The sequence below is a fragment of the Scomber scombrus genome, chromosome 14 (assembly GCF_963691925.1).
Source record: "Scomber scombrus chromosome 14, fScoSco1.1, whole genome shotgun sequence".
NCBI lineage: Eukaryota > Metazoa > Chordata > Actinopteri > Scombriformes > Scombridae > Scomber > Scomber scombrus.
In genome coordinates, this window is record NC_084983.1 from 25,952,228 (window position 1) to 25,970,659 (window position 18,432).

The window sequence follows — 18,432 nt, forward strand, 5'->3', positions numbered from 1 at the left end:
GTTCCTCTCACCACATCCCGGAATTGTCATCACGCCGCTCATTCTCGGCCATTTTTTTTTCTTACAAGTACAACAGCTCTCCCCCGACACACAAAACAGACACCACACAACCCCATTAACACTGTAAATATTTATACGGACTATACCACCGCGGTGAGACGTGTAAGTCCAATTTCACACGGTCCTTTTGCGAACTTATCGTTGCGCTGCTTAAAAACTGGCGAAAACAGTTAGCTGTTGTTGTGGTAGCTAGCTAATGCTAAGCTAACGCTAAGCTAACGCGCTGTGAGACGCCAAAGCCTTGATTAAGATACCGTTAGACTGCGAAGTTGGCTAATTTGAGGCCTCGCTGTATGTCTGTGCATTAGGTTCGTTTATTATTGCATTGTGTGCTATCGTATTGTTAGTTACACTATTGTTTAAAAGGGGCAACGTGAAATTTGAGTACCGGCTAACCTGCTAGGTGAAATGTTGCAGTCAAGCTAACTTGAGCCTAGCTGGTGGTTGATAATAGCTTACCTTAGTTACTGTATTTTCTAATATAACATCGTGGTTTGTCGCTCACCAGCTAATGTTACATTAAAGGAGTAATATGGATATGCTGTGTTAGCGTTAGATTGGGAGCAAGCAGTGTGTTTAGTCTGCCATCTCTCTCTCTCTCTGTGTGTGTGTGTGTGTGCGCATTGCGACATCTTAAGGTGTCCTGCTAGGTTATTGTATTATATTTTTGTAATTTACTGACATATAACACTATTCAAGCGTGTAAAAGCATCACCAGCTCGAATTAAGATGTGCACACTCAGCGTTGTTGATTATTATTTAACAGATTTAATATTGCTTGTCAAGAACAATAAGCTAAAACACTGAATAATGATGGGGTCATGCCAAGAAGCTTTTATTTGTAATGTGTTCACCAGGTGAAATATCACTGTTATGATCAAGTTGTTAAAAAAAAAAGTCATATTGAGCAAATATTACCCATGATAGGTGACAGATAATCTACAGCCTTATTTTAATATCTAGAGGACAAAGTGGATGATGGAAAGGTGCAGCCATAAAAGTCTTGGGTTTAAAGATGTCACACATTGTCAACATAGAGCATCAAGGAAGAGCTGGAGCAAGTTGATGAAGAATATATATGCAGTACTGTCAGTATGAAATAAAATAATTATTCAACCTCGAAGCTCCTTAAAGGAGAAATTAAAGGAAACTGGATGTTAAAGGGTGTAATGGGCAGTTACAGCACAGTGTTAAAAATATATATCATGAGTCATTGTGTGTGATTTTGTATTTAAGTAGAAAATAATGAGTGGCTGATGTTTAGAAAGTTGGCTAACAACATTGTGCACTTCTTTTCAGGAACTGCAGTCATGTCGGACTTCATTGAGAGCGAGGCTGAGGAATCAGAGGAAGAGTTTGAAGAGAAAGACCTAAAGCCCAAGAAAACCCAGAGGTTTATGGAGGATGATGGTAAGACCTGAATCGTTTGGTTCTTTGTATGGGTTTCAGAGGTGGGGCGGTGTGATAAGTGTGGTGGACTCATCTGTAATTTCTGAACAGATGAAGAAGAAGAAGAGAACACAGAGGATCAGGATGAGCGAGGCAATTTACGTGGACTGATTGATGATGGAGATGAGGAGCCGGAGGAAGAGGAAGAACAGGAAAAAAAAAGTGGAGGTGGCAGTGACTCCGAAGAGGAAGTTAGGCATCGACGTAAAAAGCGCAGTAAGTTCATCAGATGTTTTAAAGAGTTAAGCAACAATTAGACAGTGTCTTGTTGCAGGTTGGACTGAATGTAAAGGTTTTGCTGGCCTGGAATCTTTCTATGTCGGTTGCTGTTTTAGCCAAATCATATTGGGGGTCACATTATTCTTTGAGCTCCCATCAGCACCCTGCATGGCTCTCAATAACAAAAAAAACACCAAAACTGATTAATTGTCTTTGTAAGTGGTCTATCATTGCATTTACTGTAAAATATATTCATGCTTTGTTGCTGAAAAAGCTAAAAACAGCACATTTACAGTTGGTTGTGAAGTGTCCATTCTCTATTACTGAATATTAAGTCCACTCTTTATTTACAGTGTTAGTGCTGTCTCATTTCGTACTTCAAAAAAAATAATATATTCATGTAGGTAAGGTAAGGTGAGCACTGATTTGAACATTTGTTGGTATCAAAATTCCCTCATCATTGCATGACACAGGAAAATATAAAGAGACTCGTTATGAATGAGAGAAAAAATGGAAGATTCTGTGTACTCGCTCATTTAATGTTGCCCCTTAGAAGATTAGAAGGTTGCTTTGAAATAATTGCTTCATGTTACTTTATTTTTTTTTTTAAATCCTTCAGGAGTCTGTAAAAAGATTTGCCTGATTTATTCAGAATCTCTTTACCCAGTCAGTTGTTCAAAATCCCTTTATGTCTTAGCAGTGTTTTCAGTAAATGACGGATGCTGAATGCTTGCTGCAATTAAAATTGACTCTTAAGATTTCTACAGGCTTGTCAACAACAGTGTACAACAACTGAACACACATCACACGCTGTACTAAAGAGTCAGAAATGATCAAATGTATTACATGTTGGTATTTTTCTGGGGGTCTGTAGCAACACTGATTTCCTAATATAATACAAAATTGATTGTGAAAGTGCCAAATCGAGAAGTATCACCAGACCTGTTATACTTCTTAATGAGTTAATGAGTTAATGAGTGAGAAGGAACACATTTCTGATTAATCAGAACAGACCTCGAACATATTTCTGGCATCGGTGGCGCCAGGTAAAATAACAGTTTGCCTCTTTTCGTCTTCATCTACTTTCAGCTCTGTATGCCGTGGAGCCACATGCGCCCACATACTGGTTGCATTAACGTAGCTAGGTGCTGCTTGTGATGTATAATCGTCCTTCATATTTTTTGCTTTGCCCAACATATCCGTGCCATCTAAAAATATGGGCATAGAGTCATCGTGGTGTTGAAGTGTGATACATATCTGAATGGACTTCTTTTTTTCCTTTTTTTTTGCATCCTTATACAAAAGCATTTGACTTTGACTATTGTATCTTATCTCATAAAAAGTATCACAATTGTGAGATCCAGGATATGAAATATTAATACTTTCAGTTTTTGGTACTAGGAGTAAGATTTGGAGGCAGATAGACGCTGATGCTGAAGGGGGGAAAAAACACCTGATGATGTTACTTTGCTTTTGAAAGCGATTTTTAATGTAGGCTGTTAAGCCTGGAAGTTGTGTTCTCCAGCTGACACTTATCCTCTTTGCAGATTATGACGACTACCTGGATGACGATGATCTTGACCTTATTGAGGAAAACTTGGGTGTTAAAGTGAAACGAAGGGTAAGAATCGTTTTTCATCACTATTTTCTCTGTAGTTAAGTTTCTCACATTAAGCTCAACCTCCAATCTTTCCAGTTAATTTTTGTACTCTTGGAAAAAGTCTAAGCTAGTAATGCTGATGCTGAACCTTTTGTGTTTTACAGAAGAAGAAATATGACCGTGTGAAAACACTGGACGACGATGAAGAAGATGATGAGAAGGACTTGATCGCAGATGAGATCTTCCATGCCGATGGAGATGGCGAGCTGGAGGACGGTGAGACTGCCGATGAACCTCTTCCGCAACATGAAGATGACGAGGAAGGAGAGGATGAGGAGTCAGGTACGGCTGGAATGAAGGATTTTTTAAGATCTGTGTTTGAATATCTAAAAAGCAGGTCAATAAAATATTGATAATGGAAATTTGTACTTTTGTTCTACAGATATAGACGATTTTATTGTGGATGATGATGGCCAACCCATCACCAAAAAGAGGGGCAAGAAATTTTCAGGATACACAGATGCGTGAGTGTCCTGGTTTACACTAAATCTTTTGCTGCTTTATCATTTAAAAAATAATATTTTGTAGGGCAAGAAACTTTTTTTTCAACATTATTAAAACGGCAAGCTGCTTTAAGACATGAATTAAGAAAAATACATCATCACTTGATCCTCCCACAGAGCCCTCCAGGAGGCCCAGGAGATTTTTGGGGGCGACTTCGACTTTGCTGACTTTGACGCGGATGCCTACGACCAGGGTGAGGAGGAGGAAGAGGACCAGGATGAAGAGGGCTGGGACAGACCCAAGAAACAGACCAAGAGGAGGCAAGGGAGGAAGAGCATCTTTGAGATCTACGAGCCCAGTGAGCTGGAAAGTAGTCACATGACTGACCAAGACAATGAGATCCGCTCCACAGACATGCCCGAGAGGTTCCAGGTGTGTGTTTGTTAATCTGTTACAGTGTTTTTGATGCTTGCACTGTTACATTTTTATATGAGACGTATATGTTTATAAAGACTGCTTTTACTTTACCCATGTTCTCTGTATTTATAAATCAGAAGTTAAGTCTTCAAAGCTGCTTATCCTGTGTTTGCCTGGTGTTGTCTTTCTGAATGTCGTTCTGCTCTCCCTCTTCTAGTTAAGGTCCATCCCTGTTAAACCTGCTGAAGATGACGAGTTGGAAGAGGAAGCAGAGTGGATCTTCAGACATGGCTTCTCCACTCTAACTATCTCCATGCAGGTACGACCTTTGCCGTTAACACTCAGAAAAAGAGAACGCACAATGAACTTTCTTGGATTTTTAGTCAGATCTCACATTTTTTCTTTGTCCTAAACAGGAGAGCACAGATTATCTTGACAGAGGGACCACCACAAACTTCAGCAGGAAAGGCCCCAGCACAATTGCCAAGATCAAAGAGGCTCTAAACTTCATGAGGAATCAACAGTTTGAGGTATATAGTGAGTTCATGTTCAAACATGTGATGTGCATCAACTGTTCCCTTCATTCAGGGTTAACCCTCTCAGGATGCAAACTGTGCTGTTGTTGTAAATAAACCATTTTATCCAATGTTTTTTTCCAGGTTCCATTCATAGCTTTTTACAGGAAGGAATATGTGGAGCCAGAGCTAAACATCAATGACCTGTGGAAGGTGTGGCAGTGGGATGAAAAGGTACAGTGTATTTCTAATCCTATAATAATCACTTATTAAATACATTTTGTCTACATTTTCTAAAACATTTAAAGGAATTCTTCAACATTATTTTAAATAAGTCAGAATAATTCTCTCTTCAACCTCACATCTGTACGCTACTTCTGGTTTTGTGACTTACATTTTCAACCTTCACCCACCAGTGGACTCAACTGAAGACCCGCAAGCAGAACCTGACCCGTCTGTTCCGGAAGATGCAGTCCTACCAATTTGAGCAGATCTCTGCAGACCCTGATAAACCTTTAGCTGACGGCATCCGTCCTCTGGACACCGCTGACATGGAGAGGTATGTTGTTGTTACACTGGAGGGCTGAGACTCTTGCGTAGTGTGTTTGGTTGTGACTGCAGGAAATAAACATACAATAAACCGTGCTATACACCTATCCTTGCTACTTGTTTTCTGTCCTATTAAAACCCATTTTCTCTTTTTCTGTAGACTGAAAGATGTGCAGACTCTCGAAGAGCTGGGTGATGTGTACAACCACTTTCTGCTGTACTATGGCCGAGATATTCCCAAGATGCAAAATGCCGCTAAGGGCGGCAAGAAGAGGGTCAAGAAAATCAAAGAAGAGACAGAGGACGGTAAGATGGATGTTGCTCAATTGGCCAGTTTTGTAAATGATGATGGATGGATACTCCACAATTGTTGTGTTGTAATTGAAGCAAGTGCTTGCCCGGTTTTGATGATTAACAACAAGACTAATTTTGATGGGCTCCCCCCTAAAGGTGATGAGGAGGAATTAGAGGTGGAAGAAGAAGAGGAACAGAAAGCACCTGACCTGAAGCTGGCGTCTCGCAGGGATATGTACAGCATCTGTCAGAGCGTAGGACTCGGTTAGTCTTTGTTTTTTACCCTGCACACCATAATACCAGTGTTTCAGTGCCCCTGGTATATGTATATATTTATTCCATGAACAGAATAACATCAAGGGTAGATGGAAACCAGCCCTGTCCAGTTACCTTACTCTGTGCTTTAACTTTTTGTCTGTTTGTTACTTGCTGCAGATGGCCTGGCTAAAAAGTTTGGGTTGACTCCAGAGCAGTTTGGAGAAAATCTGAGAGACAGTTACCAGCGTCACGAGACAGAGCAGTTCCCCGCTGAGCCTGTAGAGCTGGCCAAAGATTACGTCTGCAGTCAGTTCAGCACTCCTGAAGCTGTGCTGGAAGGGACCAGGTACATGGTGGCCATGCAGATTGCTCGAGAACCTCTGGTCAGACACGTCCTCCGACAGACCTTTCAGGAAAGGGCCAAGATCAACATCAAGCCTACGAAGAAAGGCAAAAAGGTATTGAAACATTTCATCGCTGAACTGAGCAGAACAGTTTCCTTAACACTATCCTAAACCTGCTGTGCTATTTGTTTACTTCTTGTAGGAGATAGACGAGGCTCACTTTGCCTACTCCTTCAAGTATCTGAAGAACAAGGCTGTAAAAGAGCTGAATGGGGATCAGTTCTTGAAGATGTGCCTGGCAGAGGAAGAGGGACTGCTTACCATTGACATCTGCATAGACCTTATTGGGGTCAAAGGGTAAGTATTTAATGATACTCCATAATCCAGACCATTTGTGACAGACATAGGATTTAGACTGGGTTTTAGTTAGTTTACATCGACCAGATGAGGCAAATAAATATGCAAATATTCCCAGGTTGTTTAATTTCTGTTTTGTTGTTCATGCACTTTCCTTCGCCTGGCCATGTACAGGATCTGATGTAACTAAGTGTTGTGCCATTTTTAGCATCTGTTTAGAAACCTAGTTTGGATGTTGGGGGGAAAGGAGGGTTGACAAGTAGGATAGGTCCCCTGAGTTTAATTCCTTTTAAATTTTAAGATGCAGCTTATGTTTTTATCTGCATCGTTGTCAACAAAACACAGAGCTTTTGAATTATGACTCTGGTAATATTGAAGCATTCCTCTCTGACTCTGCATGTCTCTGTGCCTTCCCTCTGCTTCTCCTCAGGTTCGCTGGGGACCAGACATACTTTGATGAGATCAAACAGTTTTACTACAGGGACGAGTTCAGTCACCAGGTGCAGGAGTGGAACAGGCAGCGAACCTTAGCTATAGAGCGATCTCTTACTCAGTTCCTCTACCCTCAGATGGCCAAGGAGCTCAAGAGCAAACTGATCGCTGAGGCCAAGGAGAGCATTGTCAGGGTAATTTGTCTGAAAATTGTTAAACTATATATGCTTGTATGTTTTTTAACTGTAGAAATCATTATGAACTCTCTGTTGTACTCCATTTTTCTTCTTGTAGTCCTGCTGTCGCCGGTTGTATAACTGGCTTAAGGTGAGTCCTTATAGGCCAGATCAGCAGGTTGAGGAAGACGATGATCTGATGGATGAGAGTCAGGGCAAAGGCATTCGGGTGCTTGGTGTTGCCTATGCACCCAGCAGGTATGTGCCCACAGTATTTGTATTTTATCCCAGATATATCAGATATACTGTTGTAATGTTTGTGGCTAAAAAAGATGTTTTGATGACACGCTTATATAACAACATAGCTTCTTACGTACAAACTGTGCTCTGACAGAGATACTCCAGTTTTCTGTGCTCTGATCAATGGAGAAGGAGAGGTGGTGGACTTCCTGCGTCTGCCCTACTTCATGAAAAGGAGGAATGCGTTCAGGGAGGATGAGAGAGAGAAGAAGGTACAAACAGAAAAAAAACAACTACTTCTATGCAGTTAACTGTGTTTTTCTGTTATAGAAGAACGTGTTACTTGACTCATTTGTGTGTGTGTGTCATCCTCAGAACCACGACATTGAAACTCTAAAGAAGTTTCTGTCCAGCAAGAAACCTCATGTGGTAGCTGTTACTGGGGAGACCAGGTAAATAATTGATTCCTTTCTATGCTGAAAGCTTCATGTATACATTTGGAACAGTTGTAGTGGAGTTGAGGTGTAAACTCTCTCTGTAATTATTGCCCATGTGTGTGTGCAGAGATGCCCAAATGATCATGGAGGATTTCAAGAGGACTATCAGCGAGCTTGAGCAAGAGTCCTCTCTGCCAGCTGTGGGAGTGGAACTTGTTGACAATGAATTGGCCACACTGTACATGAACAGCAAGAAGTCTGAGGTAACTAGTTAATACTTCACCTTACTATGTGAGGTTACTGTGGCAGAGCATATTATTTTTCATTCCTCACACTGCTCATTTTCTCCCCTGATCGTCTGCTGTCTGTTTGTGAAGGTTGATTATAGGGATTACCCTCCATTGCTGCGACAGGCTGTGTCGATAGCCAGGAAGATCCAGGATCCCTTGATAGAGTATGCTCAGGTCTGCAGCACTGACGATGACATTCTCTGCCTCAAACTGCACCCGCTGCAGGTGAGAGATGGAAAAAAATGGTGGATATTTGTATTTTCTATGACATGAAGTAAAAAGAAAATATTATTTTTGTTTAATGATACAATTAGACATTTTGGCAGATGTGATTTTTGGCAGTTTTATCACAATTCGGACCAGTTCCTACCTTTTTATGTCTACCACTCAGATAGATAATGTATCAACTAATCAGTGAACATTGAGGTGATGATAATGGGAATCCCGGCATCTCATCTATTTGAACAATAATTGCTATTAAAACTGAACTTTGTAGATATCAAGTGAAACATGACTAATACAGCTCAGCTTTGTGAAACCATCTGTCTTTTTTTTCCCCCCTCTCTGTTCTCTTTCTCAGGAACATGTGGTGAAGGAGGATCTTCTCTGTGCTCTCTACTGTGAATTCATCAATCGAGTCAATGAGGTTGGAGTGGATGTGAACAAGGCCATCGCCCATCCTCACACTCAGAGCCTGGTCCAGTTTGTTTGCGGTTTGGGACCGAGGAAGGGCTCCCACCTGCTCAAGGTTCATTATGTTTTGCATTTGTGCTGCAGACATAAAGTTCTCACATCTGTGATTATCGTGTCTGATCTGATGATCTCATAACCTTCGTGGTCTATTTCTTTGTGCAGATTCTAAAGCAGAACAACACTCGTCTGGAAAACAGAACCCAGCTGGTCACAATGTGTCACATGGGGCCCAAGGTTTTTATCAACTGTGCCGGTTTCATCAAGATCGACACTGCATCGCTCGGAGACAGGTTCGTAGAGACCGGGGTGTTGTGCCGTCCTTTCTCTGCATGCATGATCACGTCACGTTGTTTTCCTTAAGTGTGATCTAGCATTCAGCACTCTGCAAAGGTCATTTTGAATCAGCATTGTCATTTCATCTCTTAAACTCTCCACACAGTACTGACTCCTACATTGAGGTTCTGGATGGGTCTCGTGTCCACCCTGAGACTTATGAGTGGGCCCGCAAGATGGCTGTCGACGCCCTTGAGTATGATGAGTCGGCAGAAGACGCCAACCCAGCTGGAGCTCTGGAGGAGATCTTGGAAAATCCGGAGCGTCTCAAAGATCTGGACCTGGATGCCTTCGCTGAAGAGCTCGAGAGACAGGTTAGTGTGTGTGTGTGTGTGTGTGTGTGTGTGTGTGTGTGTGTGTGTGTGTGTGTGTGTGTGTCTTTGACTGTAGAAATGTATCAAACAGTCTGGAAAAATAAAAGTCTCTAATTTTTGACTCCTGACAAAATGAAGCCATAAGAAACTTAAGCCATCTTTTACGTCCTCTCACCTCTCCAAGCGTTGTCATAATTTTTGTTTTCTTCTTGGTTTTATTCCTGCAGGGTTACGGCAACAAGGGAATTACTCTGTATGATATCCGTGCAGAGTTGAGCTGCAGATATAAAGACCTCAGAGTTGCCTACAGAGTCCCAAACACTGAGGAGGTGTTCAACATGCTCACCAAGGAGACTCCAGAGACCTTTTATATTGGTAAGACACACTGCACTGAAGCACACCCATTAATCTCTTGAATTAAACTTAATCAAAGATCAATAATTCACATATTGGATTCCCAACTCTCAGTACTCAGCCTAAGCAGTTGGCACTTAAGTAATAACACATGACCTTTAAAATGAACTGATGCTTTTGAAGTGCCACCAATTGAATAGAAATTAAACTCTGACGTAGTTTTATATTTATTTTTTAGACTGACATGGTTGATGTTTTTAATACCTTCTTCTGCATACTGTGCATTTCCAGGTAAGCTGATCACCAGCATAGTAACTGGTATTGCTCACCGGCGGCCTCAGGGAGAGAGCTACGACCAAGCCATCCGTAACGACTCCACAGGTCTGTGGCAGTGTCCCTTCTGTCAGCAGGACAACTTCCCAGAACTCAGCGAGGTACCAGAGACCACCTGACTTTGTTTCATTTCACACCTGAACATTGGAAAAACAGCTGAGAGTCTGATATCAAAATGTTTTCTTTCCATTTTGATAGGTGTGGAACCACTTCGACAGCGGTTCCTGTCCAGGTCAGGCTATTGGGGTGCGGTCCAGATTAGACAACGGCGTCCAGGGATTCATTCCCACCAAGTTTCTCAGTGACAAAACGGTCAAACACCCCGAGGAGAGGGTGAAGGTGGGACATGGTTATTCTTGTCATCCTTGGATGTGCTTTGCTGTCACTTTTCAGTTTTTTAATCTCACCTTCAAAAATGTAGGACCAGTAGCATTATCCAAACCCAACAGATGTGTGACTGATTGTTGCATCAATTTCTGACCTGCCTGTTTTGTTTCCTTCGATTATGGCATCTGTGTAATACTTATGTGTTCTTCTTGTCTCTGCTCCTTCAGGTGGGCATGACAGTTCACTGCCGCATCATGAAAATCGACATTGAGAAATTCAGCGTGGACCTAACATGCCGCACCTCAGATTTGATGGACAAGGCCAACGAGTGGAAGCTCCCGAAGGACACCTACTATGACTTTGACACAGAGTCCGAAGACCAAAAACACGAGGAGGAGCTTAAGAAGAAACAGCAACGAACACGTTAGTATAATCACAGGATTAAGAGTTATTTGAATCCAAATTGCTTCTTGAAAATACTGTCCCAACAGTTAATCCAACATCATAGCATCCTAACACTATTTGTCTGCTTTTTGCATTCTCTCTCTCTCTCTCTCTCTCTCTCTCTCTCTCTCTCTCTCCAGCATACATAAAGCGTGTGATCGCCCACCCCAACTTCCACAATATCAGTTTCAACCAGGCAGAGAAGATGATGGAGACCCTAGACCAAGGAGACTTGATTATCAGACCAAGCAGCAAGGGAGAGAACCACCTCACCGTCACCTGGAAAGTAAGAAACAGAAAGAGAGGGGTACAGATGAGCAATAAAGGGTGAAATAACACCTGAATGGATGGATGGATGCAGAAAAAAAGATGCAGGGTAACAAAAGGCAAAGCTTAACAGTAACGGATGACAGGAGATTAAGTACACTCACAATATGAGAGCACTTTAATGTAGATAGTACAATCAATCTCAATCAATCTTTATTTGTATAGCGCCAAATCACAACAAAGTTATCTCAAGGCACTTTACACATAGAGCAGGTTCTAAACCGTACTCTTCAGGTTTTAATTTTAAAGAGACCCAACATTCCCACATGAGCAGCACTTAGCAACAATGGCAAGAAAAAACTCCCTTTTAACAGGAAGAAACCTCAGAACCAGAACCAGGCTCAAAGTGGGAGAACATCTGCCTCGACCGGTTGGGGTAGAGAGGAGAGAGAGGAAGAATAGGAGAGAGAGAGAAGCACATTGGAAATCAACATTGAAGCTAGAAGGTCCGGGACTGGAATCTGTCATCCGGACGTCTACAGGCCCAGATTGCCTGTGAGACGAGAAAGCACAGACAACTCCGGGGAAGAAGTTTAGGTTATTGATGCATTAATAGTACATGAATGTTAATGTATATAGATGGATGGATAGAGAGAGAGAGGAGGAGAGAGGAGCTCAGTGCATCATGGAAGTAGGAGTCCCCCGGCAGTCTAAGCCTATAGCAGCATAAACTAGGAGCTGGTCCAGGACAAGCCTGGCCGACCCTAATTATAAGCTTTATCAAAAAGGAAAGTTTTAAGCCTACTCTTAAATGTAGAGAGGGTGTCTGCCCCGCGGACCCAATCTGGGAGATGGTTCCACAGGAGAGGAGCCTGATAACTGAAGGCTCTGCCTCCCATTCTACTTTTAGAGATACTAGGAACCAGCAGTAGGCCTGTAGTACACTGACTAAACATTTGATTTTTGACACCGTGTATTCCAGTCTGATCCTGTGTGATGTTTTGTAGGTGGCTGACGGTATCTACCAACACGTGGATGTGAGAGAAGAAGGCAAAGAGAATGCATTCAGCTTAGGGCACACGCTCTGGATCAACAGTGAAGTAAGCTGTTCCCTTTTGCTCTTTGTTTAGAATTGTGCGTCTTAAACAAACGAAGACAACGTATTCTGAAGCATCAGTTTTGTGGCAGCTGCTGTTTTTGTTCTTTAAGACTTTTCTTTCATTCTCTGCAGGAGTTTGAAGATCTGGATGAAATCACTGCTCGCTACATTCAGCCAATGGCATCATTTGCCCGAGATCTACTGGGGCATAAATACTTTCATGAGTGCCACTGGGGCAGCAAGGAGGTATGTGCTGATTGTCTTTCTTTACATCATCATATTATTTCACAGTGTTTAGTCGTCTTTTGAATAATATTCTTCATCTCGATATACTACCTGTTGTTTCCTCTAGTTGCATCTGTCATATCTCTCTTTTGTCTTGTTCTGTCTTTGATAGAAAATGGAGGAGTTATTGGTTAAGACGAAGAGGGAGAAGCCTACTTTTATTCCTTACTTTATTTCGGCCTGTAAAGAGCTGCCAGGAAAGTTCATACTGGGCTACCAGCCTCGTGGAAAACCACGGTGAGCGGAAATGTTTCTTGTCTCCTCTGATTTCTGATTACTCGCTTTAATGATGCCATAGGTGGAAAATATCAAATACACAAATCAGACTGTTGTCAGTGGAAGCAGACTTAAAACTGGAAACCACAGAAACAGCAGATGATACGATTCAGTGGTGTAAATACTCACAAATGTCAGTGACATATGGTGACATGCAGAGGTCTGTAGCTGCTACAGAAGCTCATATTTGTAAATTTAAATCAGTCTGAGTCATATCAGAGTTGTTATGCCAAATCACTCACACAGCTGCTCCACTGCCAACACATTTCTATCAGATGGTTACTCGTTTGATTGACAGAAAAGTTGACATGCCTCCAGAACTGAAAGTCAATTTCTCCTTTTTTCTTATTTAACAGCGTTGAATATGTGACCATCACCCCGGACGGCTTCCGTTACCGTTCACAGATATTTCCTACAGTGAATGGGTTATTCCGCTGGTTTAAGGACCATTACCAAGAGCCTGTTCCAGGTATAAAAACAGTGTATTTATGGGTTATAGTGTTAATCTTACAGCAGCTGAAATATACAGTGAGTGATTTTCTAACATTTTCTCCTCTGTCAAAGGCATCACGCCTAGCAACAGCAGCCGAACAAGGACACCTGCATCCCTGAACGCAACCCCAGCAAATATCAACATTGCAGGTCAGTCCCGCTCTCTTCCTTCCACAAACACAAATCTACACACTGGCAGTACAAGTAGAGTTGTTGGACGTTTTTTTCTTCTATCTCCTAACATATTACTTCCTCCCCAGACTTGACGCGAGCTGTCAACGCCCTCCCACGCAACATGACCTCTCAGATGTTCAGCGCGATCGCTGCAGTCACAGGCCAGGGCCAGAACCCAAACACCACCCCCGCACAGTGGGGATCCAGTCAGTACGGCTACGGTGGCAGCACAGGAGGAGGAGGAGGGAGCTCCTCTGCTTATCATGTGAGTGCAGTTTTTTTAAAGTTAAGAACTACTGTGAAAGGAAAGAGGTTGTAGGAAACCTGAAGTTGCTGTTTGGAGTTTTGGAGATGTTTGTGGCTCTTAAGAGACCAACACAACATTTGGTTTAGGTCTTTATAATCTGTAAATGCCCTGGTGACCTGTTCTGCAGATTCATGAACCTAATACTTTCTGTCAGAAGTCAAGCATTAGACAGGATGTTATTTGTTTTTTATGTTGTTTTTAATGAAACAGTTGTATTTGTTCAATCCAAGAAGCTCATTATTGTTAAACACTTTTTTAAAGTAGTGTTATTTAAAGATGAATTGGCTTCAGTAGTGGGAGTTAGCCAAATAAAATGTCTTCAAAAGTTACGTTTTTTTTGTGGGGGGAAAAAAACAACCCCTCTTAGTGTCTCGATGGACAGTGTATTCCTGTTCCAAAATACATTGACTAGATGTGACAATTTTGGACGACTGAAGACCCCATATTAGCTTCAGATATCGGGCGGCTGTGGCTCAGGAGGTAGAGCGGTCGTCCTCCAATTGGAAGATTGGCGGTTCGATTCCCGGCTCCTCCAGTCTACATGTCGATGTGTCCTTGGGCAAGACACTTAACCCCTAATTGCTCCCGTCGCTGTGCCAACGGTGTATGAATGTGTGTAAATGGTTAGCTTCCTCCTGATGTGCAGGTTGGTACCCTGCGTGGTAGCCCCTGCCATCAGTGTATGAATGTGTGTGAATGGGGTGAATGAGTTGTAGTGTAAAGCGCTTTGAGTGGTCGAAAAGACTAGAAAGGCGCTATATAAGTACAGTCCATTTAGATAAACTTTCGATACATTATGAAGGAGGGCTGTGGATTTCGTCCTCCATCACTTACATTGAAAGTGCATTATGAAACTATATTGGCAAAAAATCACGTGAGCACCTGACTCTTCCTTTAAGACAGACTTGGAACTTTTCCTTTAAAATGAGCTAATTATGTTTAGTTAATGACATGGATTTTCTCCAGTCCCTTAATGAGCCCAGTTCATTAGCTGTGCCTCTTCCTCTGCAGGTGTTTGCCACACCTCAGCAGCCCATTGCGACGCCCATGATGACACCCAGCTACTCCTACACCACACCGAGCCAGCAGGCCCTGGGCACACCGCAGTACCCTGGCTCAACCCCACAGTCCTCACACTCTCACGCCCACGCCCACCCACACGGTGGAGGCCACGCATCACACCACAGCCATCACGGCCACAGCAGTCACCACGGCCACTCCTCGGGCACGCCGTCATCCTCCACATCATCCAGAGGACGGACGCCACAGCAGCAGCCAAAGTAAGTCCAGGCTGAATGTTTACAATTTACAATTACTTTTTCTGTAGAAACCAAACTGATGATTCATAAAGAGTGATGTGGAAAGTGTGAAGTCCCAATTATTTGTATTGTTTCAAAATCAAAAGAAGACATTATACAATTTTACACAATTTTAACAAATCCATTTTTTTATTAACCACACTTAAATATAAGTAAACACCCAGGGGGGAGGTGTCTTCCATATATTTCATGACTCTGCCTCATGGTTCGTAAGTGATTGGATTTAATAAGTGGGCACGAGGTGGAGCTATTGGTGCCATGCTTTAATATGCCATACACATGCTCGGGAGTTCCTGTGTGCAGGTGTCATTTCACTAAAGACAACAGAAATGTTGAAATGTCATGGTATAATTTTACTGTAGCGCCCCCCTGTGGGCTAAATTGCATCAAGTATTATTATTATTACTAAATTTACAATATTCACAAAATTGGTTGCAATCGAATTGTGTTTAAGAGTTCTGTGAGTTTTGTTTGGGGTCATCTAAATATGGCATGTACCAAGTTTAATGAACATTAAATAAAAAATGTGCCAAAAGAAGCAAAAAATGTTCAAAATGACAGAAAAATGGTGTAAATGTACGTGTTCTATATCAATTGAGCCTTCAGCTGCATTCATAGTAAAGTCCACAGATCAACCAGTAAAATTGAATGACTATTTCTCCCCACTAGATGGTGCTAAACTCACAATCTGCATCATTTAAAGCTAAGCAGCAGTATGCCATTCAACCTGTCTTCCTTTCATATGCTGTCTCTTTACTAAAACACTTCCCTCTCTGTCCTCCTTCCCCGCAGGCCGAGCAGCAGCAACACCTCCGCAGTGGACTGGGGCAAGATGGCGGAGCAGTGGCTGAAGGAGAAAGAGGCAGAGGGACGGAAGAAAACCCAGAGGATGACGCCACGACCATCCCCCAGCCCCATGATCGAGAGCACACCCATGTCTATCGCCGGGGACGCCACACCCCTGCTGGATGAAATGGATCGATAGGACATGTAGGGGGGCGTTGACACATCCCCCCCCTCCCTCCCTCCCTCCCTCCCTCCCTGCCCAACTCCATCCTTTGTACTGCTTCTTCATCTGGATAACCCTCCCAACCCTCCACCGTTTGTCTGTCCCACAGTCCATCCAGCTGACTCCACTCATACGCTCTCTTCGTCTCTTATTATTGTAGTTCCAGTTCATCAGTCTGGCATCATGGCCCATCTCAACTCATTCCTTCCTCTTGTCCTCCTGTCTACACTCTCATCCCGAATGTTTCACCTCCTCCCCTTCCGGCCGACTCCTCTGGCTACAAAGTATTTTGTATAGTCAGACTAACACTGTATATGTCACACAGAAAGTCAGTACAATGAAAAAAAACAAAAAACTTGAAATATCCGACAGCAGTTACATATAGGATATGGACCTACACAGACTGTCATACGAGCTGTCCTGCTATCCTTATTTTTGCGATTTGTTTTAGTTTGATCCATGAATGGTTTTGACAGAGGGGCACAGTTACAGTTTGAAGAACCCACACTTCCTCTTTAAAGGGTTGGTGGGTTTTTTGCGAACCGTTGCCAAAAGAGCGCCTTGCCAAGCCAATCAGGAAATTGAATTTTGTATGGAATGCGTCAGAATGAATAAAGACTTGTTTTTTTTCCTGTTTGAATCTTAAGCTTCCGCTCTACACATTTTTAACACACACACACACAAACACAAACACACACGCCGAGTGTGAGAGACGAGACTGATTTGAGAAGCAAAATGAATTGAAGGAGGAAGTTTAACGTCAGCTTGACTTACTACTTGTCTGTACCACATGCTGTATTATGATCAGTTGGCTGTAGTTTGGCTCCTGTAGATAGTCTAATGTATTGTAAACTCTATCTGAAAATAATGAGTGGACGTCGTGTCACACAAAAGGTAACAGTGCTTGTTTTTGGTTAATTGGTATAAATTCATGCGAGGCTATGCATAAGAATGTAGTCCACCTTTTTAAATCTGTTGATTTTAGCAACAAAGTTTCCAAGTGGACATACCTCGCTTGTCAAGAAGAGCGTTCATGGTAGTTTTTGTCAGAGGGGGAACTTTCGAAGTTTACTTAAACGTGACATCCAGTTATATTCGCCACCACTGCTGCATTTCAGTCCCAGATAGTATCACTTCCCACTTGTCCAAGATCCAACGGGATGATTAAACACCCCCCCAAAAAAATGCAGTTTACATATCAGGACAGGTGTTGTTCTTCACAAAATTTATGAAGATTAAGATGTTTCAGTGGATAAGTTTTAATTATTTTAAAATAAACCGTAACACTATAAGCAGACGATACTATCAAACTGACTATCCACTGTGTTTATATTCCTAACTTCTGTATAATACTCTCAACTGCACGCAGTTATTTCAGTAGAATGAATTCATTGTTGAAAAGACATCTTTTTGTGATTGTCGTACCCCAGTTTTAAGTCACTGCATCCCTATTTGACTTATGCATCCTTTCTTTTTTTTTTCTCCCCGCTGTGCCACAGTACAAACAACCCGCGCTGGTATTCAATGATGTGCTTCATTTTTGCAGTGTGCAAGAGTATCATGGTAGAGTAAACTCAATTGGTTTTACGCCTCTTGCCAGATTTAATATATCGAATCTCTCTCAATGAGGCTGTGATTGGTTGTCGGCAGCAGTTGGTGATCGTGAGAGAAATTCTGTCTGGCACTGCTGATGACCTTTTCTACCTGTGATCCCTTTAATAAAAGTGTTCATATTAAACCCTTCTTCAGGCTTGTTCATGCTAATTTTCGGAAACAAACATGGACATGTGATGTGTGTGTGTGTGTGTTTGCATTCTTGATTTCCTTCATGGTAGAAATATGATTATCTGGGAACAGAATGTGAAGAATTTTTTCCCATCTTTTTGCTTGTGTTAACACCATCCAGCTTTCTGATTTTTTTCCAGGAGGAAAGGAGCAACGCAGTGATCAAAACCAGTTTATTTACAATCCATAATCTATGAGCTATAATAAAAGTATATCTACTTTTGATGGGACACAAGACGAGATATGCAGAGCACTCAGCAACACTACTTCCTCCCGTCTGACTGGACTAAGCGAGGAAATCAATTGGCCTCAGATGAAACCTCTCCGCTCATTTCTGTCCCTGCAAACAATCCCTGCATTTTCAAGATCATGAGAGCCCTTATGTCAGAGGAGAGAGATGCGTTTGTGAGTATCATCGCGGTCATGGGAGCCAGCGTACGCATCACATTAGCGCTACAGAGTCACATGACAGGAGACCAG

General features: G+C 42.3%; 1 protein-coding gene across 1 annotated transcript; it reads left to right on the forward strand.

Annotated features, from left to right (window-relative positions):
- Nucleotides 1-56: 56 nt before the first annotated feature.
- On the forward strand, nucleotides 57-17,890 carry supt6h (SPT6 homolog, histone chaperone and transcription elongation factor). Its single transcript, XM_062433267.1, has 37 exons — nucleotides 57-162; nucleotides 1,360-1,470; nucleotides 1,561-1,725; nucleotides 3,276-3,349; nucleotides 3,493-3,670; nucleotides 3,771-3,852; nucleotides 4,009-4,264; nucleotides 4,467-4,568; nucleotides 4,666-4,779; nucleotides 4,909-4,998; nucleotides 5,181-5,323; nucleotides 5,474-5,619; nucleotides 5,764-5,871; nucleotides 6,043-6,323; nucleotides 6,412-6,566; nucleotides 6,997-7,192; nucleotides 7,293-7,432; nucleotides 7,569-7,686; nucleotides 7,790-7,866; nucleotides 7,979-8,114; nucleotides 8,229-8,366; nucleotides 8,722-8,889; nucleotides 8,997-9,124; nucleotides 9,274-9,481; nucleotides 9,709-9,856; nucleotides 10,127-10,269; nucleotides 10,367-10,507; nucleotides 10,723-10,918; nucleotides 11,080-11,225; nucleotides 12,214-12,306; nucleotides 12,438-12,551; nucleotides 12,703-12,827; nucleotides 13,223-13,335; nucleotides 13,431-13,508; nucleotides 13,619-13,797; nucleotides 14,851-15,119; nucleotides 15,951-17,890. Exons 2-37 carry the CDS (start codon nucleotides 1,371-1,373, stop codon nucleotides 16,141-16,143), a joined length of 5,241 nt encoding a protein of 1,746 aa, XP_062289251.1. The 5' UTR covers nucleotides 57-162; nucleotides 1,360-1,370; the 3' UTR covers nucleotides 16,144-17,890.
- Nucleotides 17,891-18,432: the final 542 nt, after the last annotated feature.